At 46.7% G+C, this 21,167-nt stretch overlaps 1 protein-coding gene across 4 annotated transcripts in view; it reads right to left on the bottom strand.

Annotated features, from left to right (window-relative positions):
- The window catches only part of ninl (ninein-like), a 120,529-nt gene that overhangs the window by 37,074 nt on the left and 62,288 nt on the right, over positions 1-21,167 (bottom strand). For all 4 annotated transcript variants that reach the window (XM_059986400.1, XM_059986398.1, XM_059986399.1 and 1 more), the window contains exons 10-15: positions 18,940-19,080; positions 17,059-17,233; positions 14,756-14,866; positions 11,369-11,458; positions 3,069-3,162; positions 2,838-2,959 (exon numbers count right to left, since the gene is read on the bottom strand). In XM_059986400.1, coding sequence (XP_059842383.1) covers positions 2,838-2,959; positions 3,069-3,162; positions 11,369-11,458; positions 14,756-14,866; positions 17,059-17,233; positions 18,940-19,080 — 733 coding nt within the window. The remainder of the gene's footprint in view (positions 1-2,837; positions 2,960-3,068; positions 3,163-11,368; positions 11,459-14,755; positions 14,867-17,058; positions 17,234-18,939; positions 19,081-21,167) is intronic.

Below are 21,167 nucleotides of genomic sequence, written 5' to 3' on the forward strand. Positions count from 1 at the left end.
TGAGATGAAGAGTCCTTGAAAATGAGTCCATAATTTGTTCTGTATTTAATTTACTGTAAAATGTAATTTGTTACCCAGTTTGTCTCTTTTTATATTACTTTTTAACTACTTACATGAAATTTTGTCTAATTGGGGCAGCTGCTTAATTGGGCCAAAATGTACTGGTCCCGATGTGTCCCAATTAACTAAAATCCACTGTACTATCTTGAGATTCATTTTCTTGCAGGGCACTCACAGTAAAGAGAAGCAATGAAAAACTACACACAAACACTGTCAAACAACCAACGTGCAAAAGGCAATCTGTGCAAATACAGATAAATGAATAGGTAAGTAAGTAAACAATTCTGGGAACACGCGTTGTAGATGCCTTGAAAGTGAGTGTATATGTTGTGGAATCAGCTCAGAGCTGAGGTGAGTGAAGTTATCCACCTTGTTCAGGAGCCTGATGGTTGAGGGTAATAACTGTTCCCAAACCTGGTAGTGTGGGACCCAAGGCTCCCGTAGCTCCTTCCCGATGGCAGCAGCGAGAAGAGATAACAATACGCCACTAACATCTGATGGAGTGAGAAGCAAAGTTAACAGGGCAAGTCAGGCAATGACACGTCATTGGGCTGGAATAGGTTCGGAATCAATGAGTCAAGAAACACTGAGAAATAGGGTGTGTGATAAGCTGGCCCACAAGAGAGGTTAACTGACCAGCAGGAAGTGGGACAGGATAAAGTAAAAAACACTGAGGCTAGGGGAGAAAAAAACCAGAGGACATGGGTTAAGGGTGAAGGGGGAAAAGTTTAAAGGGAACATTGGGGGAGGGCTTCTTCACACAGAGAGTGGTGAGAGTGTGGAATGAGCTGCCATGTGAAGTGGTAAATGCGGGCTCACCTTTAATATTTAAGAAAAACTTGGACAGGTACACGGATGAGGGGTGTTTGGAGGGATATGGCCCAGGTGCAGTTCAGTGGGACTGGGCAGAAAATGGTTCGGCACAGCCAAGAAGGGCTAAAAGGCCTGTTTCTGTGCTGTAATGTTCTATGGATCCATGGAACATCTGAAAAAAAGAAAGGAGATGCAAACGGAACGGTAGAACTGCAATCTGAAATTCAACACCAAAATACTTCAGGGACCAGAAAGCTGACTGAAGGCAGAAAGTTCTGGAGGAACACCCAGACACTAACTGTGGAGAATAAATACAGCATGTTGAGGGCTTTTCTTCAGGAATGGGAAAAGCTAGAGTCTCAAACAAAAAGTTTGAAGTTGTAGGAGGATAGAGGAGCAGAGAACAAAGATCAGTGATGTGATATCAGAGTTACTGTCACAACATTGAGGAGAAGTTTGGATAAGTACGTGGATGGGAGGGGTGTGGAGGGCTGTGATCCAGGAGCAAGTCAATGGGACGAGGCAGAATAGGAGATGGGGTGAAAGGCTGGGTCTGTGCTGTAGTGCACTATGACTATGTGACTTAAGTTATGTGAAATTTGTTCTTGGAGGCAGTACAGGTATTTTGTAACACAAAGGAGCTGGAGGAACTCAGGCAGCTTCTATGGAGTGAAATGAACAGGCGACATTTCAGGTTCAGACCCTTCAGGACTGGAAAGAAAGAGGCTAGAAAGTCAGAATGAAAAGGAAAGGAGAAGGTGTGGAGCAAGACCCGGCAGGTGGATACATGTCAGGGGATATCTAGATAAAATTAGCTTTATTTGTCAGGGTTTAAAAGTTGTTCCTCAGTTCCTCATTAAACCTCTTACCCCTTACAACTGTAATGCCCTGCGTAAGATTTCTACTGCTATGCTGTGAGGTATTTTTATTTTCTTTAAGAGCAGTGTGTCCTGCTGGTATGAGTGTTTTGGCGTCGGCTAAAGATAAGGAACCATGTTGTCCAGCTGGGGTTGTACATCCAGATTTCTGGAGGACAGTAGTCTGACTTGGGTTTTATTTTGGCTGGGAGCTGCAGAGTGGGGCACAAGGGAAGATGCCCGCCAAATGCCGTTTGAAGGAGAGACCCCGTTGTAAGAAGTACTGTGTGCATTTGGATGGCTCCAGGGAGGAAAGGCCAGTGCTCCTGAGAGAGCCAGTTTGTTCGAGATGGTCTTCGAGGGAAGGTCAGACCGTGGTAGTGCCCTCATGCAGACCGTGGGTTCAGCGTGTGAGTAAAGCCATACACCCAGAAATGAGCTTCAACTTTGATATGCACTGAGCACTTCTCTTTTATTTTTCTGTAACTGCTTGTTGAAATAGAAAATTTGGTAAATATATTTCTTTTGTAAATTTATGCTGGTGTTAGTTTTCTGACAAATGATAACTTTGCATGGAACAGTATTTATACAGCAATCAGATATCCCACCTTTCCTGTTTGGTTGGGCCCCAGATCATACTGATCCTAGATATATATTGTTTATGAAAGGCGGCCTTCTCACCGCTGAGTTATGTGGCTGGTGGCAGAGTTATCTAAAAAACCGAGTTTGTATTCAAGCCCAGTGAGATGGTTGCACAGTAAACAACTTTCATAAGTTATAGACACGTCTGCTTTGGGGAAAAGTTTTTTGCTGTCTAGAGTAACCACACCCCTCACTATTTTGTATATTTCCTTCAAGTACTTGCAACCCCACCCTCAGCCTCCTCTACTCCAGAGTAAACAAACCCAGTTTATCCTATGACGAAGATGTTCCATCGCAGGAAACATCCTGGAAAATCTCCTCTGCACCCTCAGGAGGGCAGTCATGGTCTTTTGATAATGTTTAAACCTGGAAATGAAGGCATGAGGATGACCGGCTGCCAAAGATGAGTGCAATAACACTCGCTTGTGAGGAGGGCACAAAAAGGTGCCTAAGGAACAGACTAACCTTTGCTTCCCATTGCATCTCAAGGTCTTGCACTTCCTGCAGGTGTTGCCTCTTCTGTTGCTCGATTGCAATCTCTGCTTCAATGCTCAGGTTGGCACACTGGTCTTCCGGCAAATCCTTATCTGTTCAGGATATAATAACCAACCAGGTGAGCAGAAGCAGAGAGAAAAATCAAGCAGAGAATGCAGGGAATGTTCAGTGGATGAGCGAGCGTTGAAATGGAATTCTTACTGTCACTGCCCGAGTAGCGGCGCTTCCTGACGTGCAGCTGGGAGCAGAGCGCCTCCACTTCAGACCTCAGCTCGTCATTGTGGTCACGTAGCTCCTGGGGAAATGAACGCAGGAAACTGAAAGCGACAGGAGTGGTGATAAACCGCAGCCCATCCGCAAGGAGAGGGAGCCGCATAATTCCGGCATCAGTCACTCTGGGAATTGCACTGCTCCACCTGACCGGGGATTCAGTCTCCGGGCATCGTTTGTGTTACAAAACCAGTTTCCACCCTCTGCTGCCGGCACTGTCAGGCTGTGCTGGCTCCCAGTGTTTGGGCTCCAATGCAGAGGCCCACTCTTGACCATCCATTTGACTAACCCGCCAGCACACAGAACAAAACAACCGAGCAAGAAGGTTCTGCTGAACTTATCCGTCTGCATGGCGACAAATTTGGCCAGCAGTGAGTCATAGACATACAATTACAACAGTCTCATCCCACAACTATCAAACCCTCTACCAGAACTGACTGAACTTCTTACACTTTGGCAATCTGACTTGGACTAGTACTTCTAGACCACAGCAGGAACTCCTTCTCACCTTGAATGGAAGCACAAAATGGGTGATGCCGATTTGGCAAAGTAGTTTGTGCCTCTACACAATTGGCACGTACGTCACATGGGCACCAGTTTGAAGCTTGAGTTTTATAGACACACTGGGGAGAACCCACACCCCAACAGACTTTTCATCTGATTCACCACATTGGATCATTGGACTCGATAAAATACAGAGGCGGTGGGGAGAGAAGTCTACACAGATCTTGAGTCTCTGGCACCATTTCTACCTTAAAACAGAATCATAACATACAGGAGGTGGCCAACAAGATCTCCATGGCAACTTAGCAGGTCAGCGAGCATCTGTGGAGACAAATAAGCAGTCGACATGATCGATTGTCGTTTCTTTCCAGTCCTGACAAAGAGCATTGGCCCATAATGTCAACTGTTTATTCCTTCCTATAGATGCTGCCCGGCCTGCTGAATCCCTCCAACATGTTGTGTCTGGTGCCCTGGATTTCCAAGATCTGCAGAATCTCATGTTTAAGATCTCCATAGCAACTCTTCGAAAGTCACACACTTAGCCTCGTTTCCTTTGTTGGATAAAGCATTAACAAGCAGATGTACCCTTCCAACTGAACGACGTCAAATCCATTAAAAAAACCTTACCCTATCCAACTACTTCTAAATGTGAATGTCAACAAAGCAGTAACTTCTATATTTCATCTGGACAACCGACTAACCAAGCTTCAACTTAATATCAAACTAAATGACAAACAGCTACCCAACGATCCACACCCAAAGTACCTGGGAGTCACATTAGATCGAACTCTCTCATACAAGATTCACCTTGCAAAGAAATTGAAATCCAGAACAGCCACAATCTGGAAGATAGCAGGAACCAAATGGGGTGCTAACACCTAGCCTAGTACTGTGTCTCTCAGTTGCCAAATATTGCGCACCCACCTGGGCAAAAAAGTGCTCACACAAACAGCATCAATATACAGATCTATACTTCTCAGGAGCCCTAAAATCCACACTGTCCAATGGCTCCAAAAATGAGCAGAATAGCACCCCTGGAGATCCACAGAAAAACAGCTTCAGCAAAATTCTACAAGCGTATCCAAAATATTCCCAACAATATTCCAGTTTGTAAACTCATCAAAAATGCTTCTCCACCTTCCCAACTCAAATCCGGAAAAACTTCCTACAACTTGAAAAACCTCAACTCCTATGACAAGCACGGAGAATGCTGCCAATAAGAGGCACACCAGATAACACCCACCCCCCGCCCACCCCAGCGGAGATCTGATCAACGGCCCCCACCTCACTCCTCCCGGGCTTTACTATCAGAAAAAACCGGACAGCCGCAAATAGACCAATAAGTCAACATGCCAAAACAGCACAAACACTACACTGATGGATCACCCGACAAACCTCCGCTTGCCCCTGTGGTGCCCCAACCCAGGACATCCTCCACATGGCTCAAATATGCCCAATATCCGATACGGCTTTCCCGCGGTCCATCGATACGGCTGCGAGCTGGAGGAGCGGCTTAACAAAAAAAAGTGTGAAGAGAGAAACAGCTCCATGCGAAACAACAACCCAGTAAAGTGGGCACTGAGTGTATTTCCCTTGCCCCAAGGAGGAGAATCCTGGATTATCTAAACTCAGAACAGTACCAGAAAGTGCCAAAGTTACAACACTTTTCCGGGTCATTCAAGTCCCAGATACTCAGCAAACTGGGCTGCAATGCATAGCACTCACAGAAAAAAACCACTTTATATGCCCAGGCTCACCTGGCATCAACCCAATCACAAAGATCTCTATAAGAACGGGACAAAAACGCAGGGAAATTATTATACACTGGAGTAATAGAATAGATAAAGTGAGAAGGCCATGAAATTTGTTATTTTGTGGCAGCAGTAAAATGCATTATATAAGAAATATATAATATACCTATCATTAAATTAAATAAGTAGCGCAAACAAAGAGAGCGAAAAAAAAATAGTGAGGTCGATTCATTGTCCATTCAGATATCTGATGGTGGTCAGGAAGAAGCTGTTCCTAAAGCATTGAGTCTGAGTTTTCAGGCTCCTGTATCCCCTCTCTGATGGTGGCAAGGAGAAGGCGGCATGCTGGGGACACTGTTCTGATTAATAGCTGAAGCATAACTTTTAATAATATGTTAGTTTAAAAAAACCAATTAGTCACCAGTGCTCGAAGCCACACCACAATCACAGTAAGATTTTAGCACCAACAGTGAAGGACACAGTGTACACAAGCTTGCATTGAATGTAGCATTCCTCCAAAGCTCACTCATGCCAATTCATAATCAACACCCAAGATTTCAAGAGGCGGGCAAAGAGAGAATCTTGCAGCATTAGTCTGTTCTATCGCTAACACTGGAATGAATACATTAATCAGATATTATTTATTCTACCACCTCTTCCTGTGCACTTCCCAGCCATTGAATGCAATAATTCAACGGAGACATCCACTGATTTTAAACCTCGCATTGACAAAAACAGTCTACATTCAGTGGCCACTTTATTAGGTATGCCTGCTCGTTAATGCAAACATCCAATCAGCCAATCATGTGGCAGCAACACAAAAGGATGCAGACACAGTCAGTTGTTGTTCAGATCAAGCATCAGAATGGGGAGGAAATGTGATCGAAGTGACTTTGACCGTGGAAAGGTTGTTGGTGGTTTGAATATCTCAGAAACTGCTGATCTCCTGGGATTTTCACACACAACAATCTCCAGAGTTTACAGAGAATGGTGTGAAAAACAAAAAAAATAGTCCAGTGAGTGCCAGTTCTTATATTGAAAGTGCTTTTTAATGAGAGGTCAGAGGGAAATGGCCAGACTGATTCAAGCTGACAGGAAGGTGACAGTAACTCAAATAACCCAGCGTTACAACAGAGGTGTGCAGAAGGGCATCTCTGGATGTTGAACCTTGAAGTGATTAGTCTACAGCAGCAGAAGACCACGAACATACAATCAGTGGCTATTTTATTAGGTACAGGACATATCTAATAAAGTGACCACAGAGTGTAATTGGGTCCATTCCGTGATGGCGATCTTTAAAATTAATTTCTTGCATAAAAAGTTCAGAGGGATTATACGCACAAGACATTCTGCAATAATGGAAATCCAGAGCAACACAGTCAAAACGCTGAAGGAACTCAGGAGGTCTGGAGGGGAATAAACAGTTAACATTTCAGGCTGAGACCCTTCATGTGGGCTGGAATGGGGTTTGAAGCCAGAATGAGGAGATTGGGAGGGAGAGGGGAAAACAAATACAAGTTGGCAGGTGAAAGTGGAAAATGGGATTAAACCCTCCTGAGACATCAGGTTTGTCAAGTCAAGAAGAGTTCACTTTATAATTTATCACAGGTTTGCTAAGTTTGAGTCTCAGCATTTGAATTGCGATGAAAGTCTACTTTGAGGTAAAGCAGACACAATCTGACTCCACGCAGAAAATAATGATTTATTGTATGCTCACCTTCACCCTCTAGTAGCTCCAAAGGTAGGCAGTAGAATAAAAAGAGAGTGAACAAAGTCAGTAACGTCTCTGGTTGAACTGGCCCTTCCAGAAAGGAAGCAAGAGAGGCTTGGCAACAACAGGGAATGATTTCCACACACCACAGTAACATTCAGCCCACTAACACACTCAGCCTTTCTTAAAGGATTTTTAATTATAATATATGCAGACAGGCCAGATCTTGCCAACATCAGAACAGTCAAGCTGATAAACCAAACGTTTCCTGACAGACTACACTTTGCCTAATAAGGAGGATCAGACACAAACACTGCTAACTTCGGCCAACAATTTACATACATTTATTAAGTACTGCCATTTATTTTCTAATATGGTGATGCAACATGTTTGATCAGAGCTGGAAACAGAGAGTTAACAGAACAAGACATAGAAGCAGGAATTTCAAAGCGGCAGGCTTAGAATTCTATCTCAGCCCTGCTTTCTCTTTCCACTCTAACATCCTTGAATCCCTGCCCATTTTATCAGCTACTCCTTCAACCCCTCTGATCAGGCCTCCACCCCACCGCAGCACTCAAGTGTTCTGTGACAGAAGTTGACGCAGCCACAATTGCCGCAGAGTATGTCTGTATTTTTCAACTCCACACAATATCCCCATGTTCTGACCCCCCTACGAACCACTGCTTAATACCCACGTTCTGCTCCTATTACTTGCAAGGTCTTCACTTGCCACTAGCTCATCTTACCCTTCAGATGCCCTCTTTCCTTCTCTTTCATTGTGAGTTTCAGTAAGATTACTGAACACAAGTATGTTTCGATGCATATTGACGGCTCACAGCGCACTCTCTCCTGTTCCCTTCCACCATCAGCTCACCTCCTGTTCCACACCAGTTATTGGGGGAAAATTCAAAAATTGTTCCTAAACTCAAATCCATGAACTTTGGATTCTGCAACAGGTATGGACTGTTAGCCAGCAACTCCACCTTGCCCCGTGGACACTGTAGGGGACTGACCTGTGTCCAAGCTAAGCTTCAACCAGGACAAAGGCAGTAATGGAACCACCTCCTGTACCTAATAAAATAGCCACTGATTGTATGTTCGTGGTCTTCTGCTGCTGTAGACTAATCACTTCAAGGTTCAACATCCAGAGATGCTCTTCTGCACACCTCTGTTGTAACGCTGGGTTATTTGAGTTACTGTCACCTTCCTGTCAGCCTGAATCAGTCTGGCCGTTTCCCTCTGACCTCTCATTAAAAAGCATTTTCACTATAAGAACTGGCACTCACTGGACTATTTTCTTGTTTTTCACACCATTCTCTGTAAACCCTGGAGATTGTTGTGTGTGAAAATCCCAGGAGATCAGCAGTAAGTGGTGTCCAACCATGGCCTCAGCTCAATCATTGGTGACACTTCTCCCCTGCTTCTGTCACCACTGCACGTCAGTCCTATACAGATCCCCTGACCCTCTCCACGTCATCCGATACAGACCCCTTGACCCTCTCCACGTCAGTCCTATACAGACCCCCTGACACTCTCTTCACCATCCCATACAGATCCCCTGACCGTCTCCACGTCATCCCATAACAGATCCCCTGACCGTCTCCACGTCATCCCATAACAGATCCCCTGACCGTCTCCACGTCATCCTATACAGATCCCCTGACCCTCTCCACACCATCCTATACAGATCCCCTGACCCTCTTCACACCATCCTATACAGATCCCCTGACCCTCTCCACGTCATCCGATACAGACCCCCTGACACTCTCCACATCAACCTATACAGATCCCCAGACCCTCTCCTCACCATCCTGTACAGATCCCCTGACCATCTCCACGTCATCCTATACAGATCCCCTGACCCTCTCCACGTCATCCTATACAGATCCCCAGACCCTCTCCTCACCATCCTGTACAGATCCCCTGACCATCTCCACGTCATCCTATACAGATCCCCTGACCCTCTCCACGTCATCCTATACAGATCCCCTGACCCTCTCCACACCATCCTATACAGATCCCCTGACCCTCTTCACACCATCCTATACAGATCCCCTGACCCTCTCCACACCATCCTATACAGATCCCGACCCTTTCCACATCATTCTATACAGATCCCCAGACCCTCTCCACGTCATCCGAAACAGACCCCCTGACACTCTCCACATCAACCTATACAGATCCCCAGACCCTCTCCTCACCATCCTATACAGATCCCCTGACCATCTCCACGTCATCCTATACAGATCCCCTGACCGTCTCCACGTCATCCTATACAGATCCCCTGACCCTCTCCACGTCATCCTATACAGATCCCCTGACCGTCTCCACGTCATCCCATACAGATCCCCTGACCGTCTCCACGTCATCCCATACAGATCCCCTGACCGTCTCCACGTCATCCTATACAGATCCCCTGACCGTCTCCACGTCATCCTATACAGATCCCCTGACCCTCTCCACACCATCCTATACAGATCCCCTGACCCTCTCCACGTCATCCTATACAGATCCCCTGACCCTCTCCACATCAGTCCTATACAGATCCCCTGACCGTCTCCACGTCAGTCCTATACAGATCCCCTGACCGTCTCCATGTCAGTTCTATACAGATCCCCTGACCGTCTCCACACCATCCTATACAGATCCCCTGACCCTCTCCACGTCATTCTATACAGATCCCCTGACCCTCTCCACACCATCCTATACAGATCCCCAGACCCTCTCCACGTCATTCTATACAGATCCCCAGACCCTCTCCTCACCATCCTATACAGATCCCCTGACCCTCTCCACGTCATTCTATACAGATCCCCTGACCCTCTCCACACCATCCTATACAGATCCCCTGACCCTCTCCACGTCATTCTATACAGATCCCCAGACCCTCTCCTCACCATCCTATACAGATCCCCTGACCCTCTCCACGTCAGTCCTATACAGATCCCCTGACCGTCTCCATATCAGTCCTTTACAGATCCCCTGACCGTCTCCACGTCATCCTATACAGATCCCCTGACCGTCTCCTCGCCATCCTATACAGATCCCCAGACCCTCTCCACATCATCCTATACAGATCCCCAGACCCTCTCCACATCAGTCCTAAATTGATCTCCTGGACACACAATCTCCACCAGCCAGGAATGTATTGAGCCAACCCTACCTGCCCAGGTCTCCATTGATTTAGAGTGAGAGGGGTAACTATTTCCATCTAGTGGGTCCAGAGGAAGTGGTGGAGGCAGTTCAGTAGAATCAGCTGCAAGCACTGGGAAGGGTACCTGCAGAGGGACTTGGGCTGAAGCCTGGAATTTCGGTCTGGATGGATGGGCATGGACTCGTTTGCCCAAAGGGCCAGTACTGCTCTCAGAGTCTACAGTGTGAGATAGTGGAGTGTAGGTGGACCCATAAAATGGAAACCATGATGAGGCAGGGTGGGAGATGAAGAGTTCATGTGTTAGTAAGAGAGCTCTGTTCAAGCCTCTGTTACCAGTGAGATGATGGATGCTCTCCTCTAGCCTGGTGGTTCACAAGCTCTCAGGCTTTTGAATCTCCTGCCCAGTGGGAGAGTGGAAAAGAAGAGTGACAATGTGAGAGGAATTCCCGTTTATGTGGCTGCTCTCCTGAGGGAGCTGGTTGGAGGGAAGGCTGATTTGCATGAGCTATGCTCACAACTCTGCAATTTCTGGTGGTCCTGGGCAGACCTGTAATCGGTAAGAGTCATCGGGGGACAATGCCTTCTGCTTTCAGACTTTCATGCATCCCTCCACATCAACAATGCTCCCAGGCCCTTCAACTCCCAGTAACCCACATCACTCCAGTCCTGGCCTCCCTGATTTTGACTGCTGCATCTGCCAAGTTTCAAGATCAAGAAAGATTAGTTTTATTTGTCACACGTACATCGCAGCATAAAGTGAAATGCATTGATTGCATCGAATCCACCCAGAGAGGACCGTGCTGGGCAGCCCCCAGGTGTTGTCATGCTTCCGTCACCCATATAGCATGCCGACAACTCACTACTCCTAACTCTGTATCCTAGGAACGTGGGAGGAAACCCACGTGGTTATGGGGAGAGCGTACAAACTCTTTACAGGCAGTGGTGGGAATTGAACCCGTCGATGATCACCGACGTTGTAAACACATTGCGGTAATCGCTTACCGTGACTGCCCTTGCTTCCCTCTCCGTGCCTCTCCTTTCCCCTTTACACTGAACACTGATGTCTTTGGCCAACCTCCCCAACACGGGCTCACACGTGACCAACACCTACCCTGCACTGTTGCTCATATGCCACGATAATCTCCGTAAAACGCTGCTCCTGTCCCGAGAGCTCCAAGTTCGGATGATCCAGGGCTCCAAACTGCAGTGTGGGGTGGGATGGGAGGGAAAGGGGAATGCACAGTAGACAAAGCACAGCAGGGGTGTCATGATCTGTTGTTGTCAGTTTGAACCCAGAATAATGCCCATTCATCCTGCTACTTGGTACTAATTGAACTCATGGAATACAGCATGGAAACAGGCCCTTTGGCCCAACTCATCCAGGCTAGCCCTGGTGGCCATCAAGCCAGTCCCCATTTGCCCACGTCCCTCTAAACTGGCCGTATCCACGTGCTTTGATTGGCGGTCCTGTCAAACCCCCGAGACCTTGGAACAAAAACCTGCAGACGTTGGAAATCAGAAAGCAAAAACACTGGAAGCTCTTGGAAAGGCAGCTGGGAGAAACAAAATGGGCGTCTCTGGACAAGGACCCTTCTTCAGAATGGGGAACATCAGAAAACAAGCAAGGTGGGGGTCAGATGGAGAGCGGAATATACTGACAGGGTGCAGACTAAAGCTGTCAAGGCAACTATTATTTTTAAAATGGGTTTTAGACTAAAATGATGCATAGATGTTGAAATAAAAACTACAAGCATACTCTTGGAGCGAGACAGTAGTGGTTGACCTCAGTGCTAAAGCTTATCAATTTCAGGAATGCCCTCTTCCTCCACCAGATGTGGTTTTAACACCATTTCACTTTACACTTGTTTCTTTTTCTCTTTAGCATTTTATCCCAACCACCTTTTTGTAGATTAGTCATTACATTGCAAATTTTGGTCTCACGGTTGTCCCACTCAGTAATTTAACATGTGTGTTCTCTCGCGATTCCAGCCTTAATAAAGGGTCCTTGATTTGTCCCCCACGGACGCTGCCCAACCTGCTGAGGGTGTCCTGTCTTCTGATTCTCCTCCCAATTTGAGTGTGACAGGTTGACCTGCTGAGGACCCTGTGAACAGCGTCAATGGCGCAAGGGTAGGGAGCACATGACCGGCTTGCATGTGTACTTATGTTGTCACTTCCTCTCCTTCCCAAAAGATCCAACATGTAAATTGCCAGGCCAGTCAAACAACAAAGGGTGGGTCAACTATCTGAGTAGATGAAGGATTTGATCAATGTGAATGCTTTTAAAATCTCAGGATCCATTTTCATCCCCGTTTAATTGTCTACCCATTCCTGTGAATAATTATATTGGCACGCAACTTCCACAAAACTTCTTCCCCATTAAATCTCAGACTGAACCCAAGCTCGGTCCTTCGTGGTCTCACACAGACAAAGCCACCCTGCTTCCGTCAGTCCAGAGACACTGAGAAATCCTGGAGAGCTGGATTGCAACCCGAGGCAAAGGAATAAAGATTAGCTTTATTTGTCACATAATCTTTCAAAACATCCAAACATACAGTGAAACACGTCGCTTGCTGCAAATCAAATCAAAGGCCCAACATCTGCGAATCCAAGTCCAAGTCTGCTGGAGGCCAAAGAAGACAGCCTGCCCTGGGGTTAGGTGAATGAATACACGCGCAGATGGGAGGGAAGAATGGGTGGGATCTTGCTCTTGTTGCTTGCTGTGTCCTGTGTCATTCTGCTGAGCACCATGGGCTTGCTCTGTTGGTGCGGAATGTGTGGCGACTCTCGTTGGCTGCCCCCAGCACCCCCTCAGGTGCATGTGGGCTGTTAATGCAAATCATGCATTTCACTGTACGTGAATCTCCTCCAGCTGCAGAAGATGGTCAAGGCAGAGGTCCAGCTGTGGCCACCAGCATCTCCCTCATGCTCACTGCCCAGCCGAAAACCAATATCTGAATGAGGGATGAGGGAATAATGGCTTCAAAAATAGATTCCACGCTGCCTTAAAAGCAGAACGCATTGGTGACCAAGATGTGTAAAATCGTATCAACCCATCGATGCAATTCGAGCCAAGTATGATGGGGTTGTCTACGAGATGTTAGGGTGAATTGCCCTCATGTTCCACCTCCGCACAGGCCCTCAGGCAATGGCACACACAGCCCTGCTCCTATCTGTGTAATTTTAATATTTCTTTATTAATATTTATATTTAATAATTATTGCAGTGTGCTGGCGTGTGTCTATCTGAATACATAATGTTTCACAGGAACACGGGAGTCCCTCAAACCGGCCCCCATGCACCCACCCCTCCCCTCATATTCCACACGGCTGTGGCTAGATTACGCAAAACACAATACTTCTTCTGTGGCTGTTCCTAATAACCCTTAATTCTTCGGTCTTTCCAATATTTGTCCATCTCCTGGATATTAGACATGGATTCCCTTAGTGGAGAACGCCTGTGAGTGTCTTTGCTTAACGGGGGGGGGGGAGAGGCTGACACACGGGCAGCCACCTCATGGTCCTTGACAGATCGGAGGGTCAGGGTCCAGTGGCATGGAGGGCAAGATGACTGGGGAGCCTTCACTGCCGTTGTACGTGTCACCATCTTCCGCCAGCTCCACCGATGAGGCCCTGGCTGATCGCTCTTTGTCCCCTTGACCTCACCATCACCAGTGACCCCCGCTAAACTCCAGACACTATCGCGCTTGGGATCTCAGGAAGTGACAAGGAGACAATCCTCGGAGAAGCAGTCATGTCACAGAAAGGGCAAAGCAGACACACCAATCGGCAGAAATAGTATGCAGTGAGACTCCTGGACACTGAAGAGAGGGAGAACGAGACTCGAAGAGTTAAATGGCAGTGCAAATCAGAATGTCTTTAGGTGGTGTGGAGATTGTTTTGTCTCGGAAGCTGACGTTCCAGGGAGTTGGTTTGAATTCATTTGCCCCAAGGGTGGGGGGGGTCAGGCCCATCAACAATGTGAGGACTCACAGGTTTGAATTTGCAGCCTGCAAACACAGTCCCAAATTCATGGGCTTATCTACAATCCAAGAGATTTTGAAGGTACAATAAACCAAGCCAGTTAAAGAGGGGAAAAAACCCACCTCCCTCCCCCGTTCCGACCCACCAACACACACGACAGCCCCACAAGGCAGCACAGTGGCACCGCTGATAAAACTGGTCCAGTGACGCAGTTTCAGCCCTGAGCCCTGGAGTTTGCAGGTTCTTCCAGTGCTTTGCAGTTCCTTCCCCTCCCATCTCCCCAAGACGACGGGGTCAGCAAATTCATTGGCCCTGCCCCCGCCCTATTGGTTGGGATGTGGGGGGGGGTTAGTTGATGGTAATGTATTTATTGTAGGATTGATATCAACGGGTATTTGACGATTAGAATGATGGGCTGAACGGCCTTTTCATGCTGTACCTCTCAATGACCCTCGATAGCCCCCTCACCAACAGGAAGGACCCCACCCAAACCTGAGCAAGGACAAAGTACTTGCTTTTTCTCTCAGCATGTAGTCAAGGTCCTTCTGCAACCTGCTGACTAACTTCTCAGACTCAGCCAACTTCTCCACCGTTTCCGTCAGTTCCTTCTGCAGCCGTGCACTCTCCTATTGAAGAGGAAAGCTTTTGTTGAATAACAACATGCAAATTGTTTACCCACCAGGGCTCAGTTTGTAACCCTCTCAACTCCAGGTCAGTTGGTAATCGGTTTATTATTATTCACTGAGATACGGTGAAAACTGTTTTACATTCTATCCATACAGATCAACTCACCCCATCAGCACATCGAGGGGAAGCAACGACAGAATACAGAATACATCAGTTATGGAGAAAATTCAGTGCAGGCAGACATTTAGGTGCAAGGCCATACAAAGGGAGATCTTGAGGTCAAGAGTAGATCTTATCATATAAGAGGTCTGTTTAAAAATGATGTCACAGAGTACAACATCACAGAAACAGGCCCTTCAGCCCATCTAGTCCATGCCAACCCGACCTTCTGCCTAGTCCCATCAACCTGCACCTGGACCACAGTTCTCCATAACCCTCCCATCTAAGTACCTATCCAAACTTCTCTTAAACGTTACAATCGAACTTGCAGCTACCATTTCCACTGGCCGCATTCACATCTCCCTCCAATCGAAGAAGTTTCCCCTTAACTACCTGACCTTTCACCTTAAACCTGTGACCCCCAGTTCTAGCATCACCCAACCTGATGGCATTAGCAGGATAGAAGCTATCCTTGAATCTTGAGCTACGGGTTCAAGTTCCACCCCTGAGATCTGAGCACATGCCAAACCACAGGAGTGTTGTACCGTCAGAGGCCATTTTTCTTTTAGAGGTGACATTGAGGGCCATGCTCTTCCTAAGCTGCCATGATTCAAGGAAAAGTAAAAGATCTAAGGTTGCCACCTAGGTCATAACTTACCCTGCAGTTTATAAGAAACAGTTTATATGTACTGAAAATGTAGTGGGTGTTAAATACATACAAACTTTCCAACTTTATGCTTTAAAAGTTATTCAGTTCAAAGTAAAACTATTATCACAGTTTATATCTATATATAACCTGAGATTCATTTTCTTTTGAGCTCATTCATTATGCGTAGTGTCGTATGACATGGGCGATCGTGGTCTTTTCATGACTTTGATTATTCTTGGCCAAGTTTTCTACAGAAGTGGTTTGCCGTTGCTGCTTTCTGGGCAGTGTCTTTACAAGACGGGTGACCCCAGCCATTATCAATGCTTCTCAGAGAATGCCTGCCTGGCAGCAGTGGTGGCATAACCAGGACTTGTGCCCAGCACCACCTGCTCCCATAGCTTCATGTGACCCTGATTGGAGGGCTAAACAGGTGCCACACCTTGCCCAAGGGTAACCTGCAGGTTAGTGGAGGGAAGGAGTGGCTTACACCTCTTTTGGTAGAGATGCAACTCTTGTGAGAACACTCAGTAATAGAATCAATGAAAGCCCATACCCAACAAGGTGGACCAACAACCAATGTTCCCCTGGGCTTCCCCCACATCCACTTAATAGCAAACCTGGGTGATAGTAAGTTCCTGGGTCAATTTTAACCACTGCTCTACTCCTGAATATCAGCTATGTGCCCTTCTTTCCATCCCCAGTCTCTGTCAAAACAAGGGGCTCACTGATTTACTCCTGCTCCCCTTCACTCGTGTTCTAACAAGAAAGGCACAATATACACTAAGTGGGCCACTTTATTATGTACATCTGCTCATTAATGCAAATATGTAATCAGCCAATCATGTGGCAGCAACTCAATGCATAAAGCATGCAGACATGGTCAAAAGGTTCAGTTGTTGTTCAGGCCAAATATCAAAATGAGGAAGAAATGTGATCTGACAGTGGAATAATTGCTGGTGCCAGATGGGGTGGTTTGAGTATCTCAGAAATTGCTGATCTCCTGGGATTTTCACACACAACAGTTTCGGCTTTTTTACAGAGAATGCTGTGAAAAACAATAATTCCATTTCAGTGAGCAGTAGTTCTGTGGGCAAAGACACCTTGTTAGTGAGAGAGGTCAGAGGAGAATGGCAAGACTGGTTCAAGCTGACAGGAAGGTGACAATAACTCAAATAGCCACACGTTACAACAGTGGTGTGCAGAAGAGCATCTCTGAATGCACAACATATCAAACCTTGACGTGGATGGGCTACAGCAGCGGCTGACAACTCACATACAATTAGTGGCCACTTTATTAGGGACAACTCCTGGTCTTTGCCAGCACGAGGAGAAAAGAAACTGAGTGAAGTAAAAACTATCCCTTTCCTGCAGAGTGCAGCATACCTTCATTGCCAGGCTCAGCTTCTCCCTGGAAGAGATCTCATCCGATCGGAGGGAGTCCAGCTCCTGCTCCAGTCCTGCTTTCTGCATGTTCATCTGCTGTACAATCAGCTCCCGAGCCTTATCCATCTGAACCTTGGCTGCTGCCATCCTCTCCTTGTACCCCTGGTCCAAGTGCCTGAGGTGGGTGTTCGGAAGGGAGAGGCAAATTTGGGAAGGGTGGGAGAAAAGCCAGGGAACTGTTTACTGCAATTGACAAGTACACGGCAAGGCCAAGCTGAACTTCTCAGAAACTCCAGAAACTACCGGAACGTCAAAGAGTCAGGAGATGAAAGTACATTTTTAAAAAGTCACTCCCTCAGAGAGCAAAGCGAGTTTAGCCATCTGTTGATTCACTCCTGGTAGGATCACTCAGTGTAGTAAGGTCAGGGGTGAGGTTCCAGACAGAGAGCAGTCCAACCAAGACCTCAACGGTGGAGCTGATGGAAGATGGTGACACAACACAACAGCAGTGAAGGTGGAGGAAGGCTGCAGCAGTGAAGGGCCCCCAGATCGATGTTACTGGACCCTGACCCTCCCTGATCTGCCAAGGACCAGGTGGGGGCTGCCAACCCCCACATCAAACAAAGTCACACACAGGCTAACATCCAGAAGATGGATAAATATTTGAAAGGCGGCAGAGTTAAGGGTTTTTGGGAACAGGCACAGAAGAGGAAATGAGGCCAGTGTAGATGAGGAGATCTGAGGGACTATGAAAGATTACATACTCTGATGGCACACAGCAGCCCACCACAATCATCATTATAAATAGAGATATTGGCCTACGGAATTAAAATGCCACAAATAGGGAGGGGGGCTCTGCTGTAAAGGCTGTATGGAGGTGGAACAGAGCGAGTGGTGGTGGGTATGAAAGCAACAGAAGTTGTTGGCCAGGGTGGGGACCAGGGATCCGGACCTTCCGCGACTGACTGGGGCTGAAGCAATAAACGGGGCTATTGCACGAGTTGGGGAATTACGTTCTGCACGTGTGTAAGGCAAAGTTCTCCGCCCCCTTGGTCGACCAGGGGCCTGTCGGGGGCAGAGTCGGGACCCAGTTTCTGTGATGTTACTCAGTTCTGGTGGGCACACGGCTGAATATTTGGTGGGTGATGGAAGTGCACTACCTGAGCAGCGGGCGATGGAAGGCCCTTCGGCTGCTGGGCGCCTCTACATCGGAATGGAAATGGGAACTCAAACTGAATTGGGAGGCAAGCAGGAGGTTGTGAATTTTACAGCAAACAGAGTGAAAGTGCTGGACAGTCTACGTCGGGCCCCTCGGATGTAGATGAGGCAACACTCGGAACACCAGATAACGTACGCACTCCAACAGGTGAAGTGTTGCTTGGCCTGGAAGGATTGCTTCAGGCCCTGAATAGTGCTGAGAGAGGCTGTGTAGGGGCAGGTGCAGCACTTGACACACGTGCAAGGATATGTGCCAGGAGGGAGGAGTAGACAAGGCTGTCGTACAGAGTGCAGACAGTGGGGGTGAGGGGAAGATGCGTTTGATGGTAGGGTCGCGTTGAAGGAGGAGGAAGCTATGGAGAACGATGTGTTGAATGCGGAGGCTCGTGGGGTTTGCTGCTCTAAGGCTTCCCTTAGCTGCTGTAGGGTAGGAATTCTAGAGCTTGAATGGGGTGGCATAGAGAGGGTAAATTCAGCACAAGGGCAGAGACGTTTCTGAAAAGATCCTCAACAACGGCAGGGAGGGTTAGACAATAAATACTGCCTTTATCAGTTAAACCCACACACAAAAATAGGTTCTTTTCACTGCACACAGAATAAATGTCAGCAGTGCACGTAAGAGGAGGCCATAATACTCAGAGCAATTTTACATCTCCCACTGACTTGAGTTTAGTCTCATTCAGCAGCTCAAAGGTGGCATATCGATCATCGACCTCTTTGGCCAGCTGCTCATTTCGCTTCTCCGCTCGATCAAAGTCCATTCTCAACTTGTCTCTTTCCTTATACATCTGCTGGATCTGCCCCCTGCAAAATAAAATCACAATCACCAGCCCCATTCTTCATTCAACACAACTCCAGATTTAATTACATCACCCAGATTTGAATGTATGTAAGTGGTAAATATTCCAATCATCATTTGCATGCTTGTTAGATGAGAAATTAATTTTTCCTTAACATTATGGTATAATGTCTGTAGCATTATACTGTTGTATATTTAACTAATACAGTAGTTTATATGCACTTAATGTCAACTTTTATATCTACAGAATAGTTGTTATTGCACTTAATGTCAACTTGTATATCTACAGAATAGTTGTTATTATCTGTTAATATTATTGTGTTCTCATTTTGGAGGACCTGTTCTGGGCCCAGTACGTAGGTGCAATTACAAAGAAAGCATGGCAGTGCCTCTACGTCCTCGAGAGTTTGCAAAGATTCGGCATGACATCTATAACTTTGACTAATGTCTATAGATGTGTGGTGGAGAGTATATTGACTGGCTGCCTCACAGCCTGGTATGGAAACATGAATGCCCCAAATGGAAATTCCTACAAAACGTAGTGGTTACGGCCCAGTCTTTATGAGTAAACCCCTTCCCGTCACTGAGCACATCTACATGAAATGTTGTCACAGGAAAACAGCATCCATCATCAAGGACCCCCACCACCCAGGACATGCTCTCTTCTCACTGCTGTCATCAGGAAAGTGGTTCAGGAACCTCAGGACTCACACCACCAGGCTCAGGGACAGTTACTACCCCTCAACCATCGGGCTCTTGAACCAAAGTGGATAACTTCACTTGCCCCATCATTAAAATGTTCCTACAACTTATGGACTAATTTTCAAGTACTCTTCATCCCTTGTTCTCGATATTTATTGTTCATTTATTTATTTATTATTTCTTCCTTTTTACATTTGCAGTTTGTGTCCTTTGCACGCTGGTTGAATGCCCAACTCAGTGCTGTCTATCATTGATTCTATTATGGCTATTACTCTAGTAAGGAATTTTTGAGCATGCCCACAAGAAACTTTGAACTTTGTACTTTGAACTCTATTTTACGTGGTGTGTATGATCTATGTACTGAAGGTCTCAGAGGGAGGTTGTTTTGTTTAGCTGTAAACATGTCTACCATTGAATGACAATACTCAAGTGTTACTTGAGCATGTTTTATGGAGACAATTTAAAATTTTAATACATCAATATTTATTGGATATGGACCACCCGCATTTTAATATTTTGTAAATACTGCAGATTCAGAGCGATACACACAAGATGCCGGAGGAACTCAGCAGGTCGATGGGAAAGAGTGAACAGCCGACGTTTCAGGCCGAAATCCTCCATCAGGATTGGAGAGGATGGAGGAAGAAACCACTCACGTTTTAATATTTATTGTTTCTGCTGAGGTAGTCCGTGTACCCAAGTCAGTAAAGTGCGCTGTTAAGCCACTGTTTGATCATTTGGAAATCCCGATGGCTCCACCCTTGGCTTAGGGCCGCTTCCTTTTCCCCACACTCCCTTTAAACTCACTGGGCTCCTGTTTCCTGTGCCCTCTTTAAACACAGCAGGGGTCCCGTTTCCAGTGTCCCTGTTAAACTCCCCTGCTACATTGGAAAATTCATTACCGTACTGCATAACGTATTAGAGAATTAAGGTGCAGTGCGGCATCTCAAAGAGCAAAATCCAACGGTGATGACAGGCCCCGACGGCATACCTGGAAGGGCATTGAATACCTGTGCCAACGAATTGCCGAAAGTGTTCAAGAACACCTTCAACCTCTCTCTGCTGCAGTAGGAGGTTCCCAACTGCTTCAAATAGGTGACAATCACCCGAGTGCTCAGGATGAGCTGCCTCAATGACTCACCCAGTGACACTCACATCCACTGTGATGAAGTGGTTTGCAAAGTTGGTCAAGGCTAGAATCAGCTCCTGGCCAAGCATGGATCTGGACCTGCAGTGGATGAAATTTCACTGGCTCTCGACTCAGCTTTGGATCACCTGGGCAATACCTACGTCAGGCTGCTGTTTACTGAGTACAGCTCAGCATTCAGCACATACAGTCAGTCCCTCAGTTCTAATCAACAAGCTCCAAACCGAGCCTCTGTACCTCACT

This window comes from Hypanus sabinus, chromosome 12 (assembly GCF_030144855.1).
Source record: "Hypanus sabinus isolate sHypSab1 chromosome 12, sHypSab1.hap1, whole genome shotgun sequence".
NCBI lineage: Eukaryota > Metazoa > Chordata > Chondrichthyes > Myliobatiformes > Dasyatidae > Hypanus > Hypanus sabinus.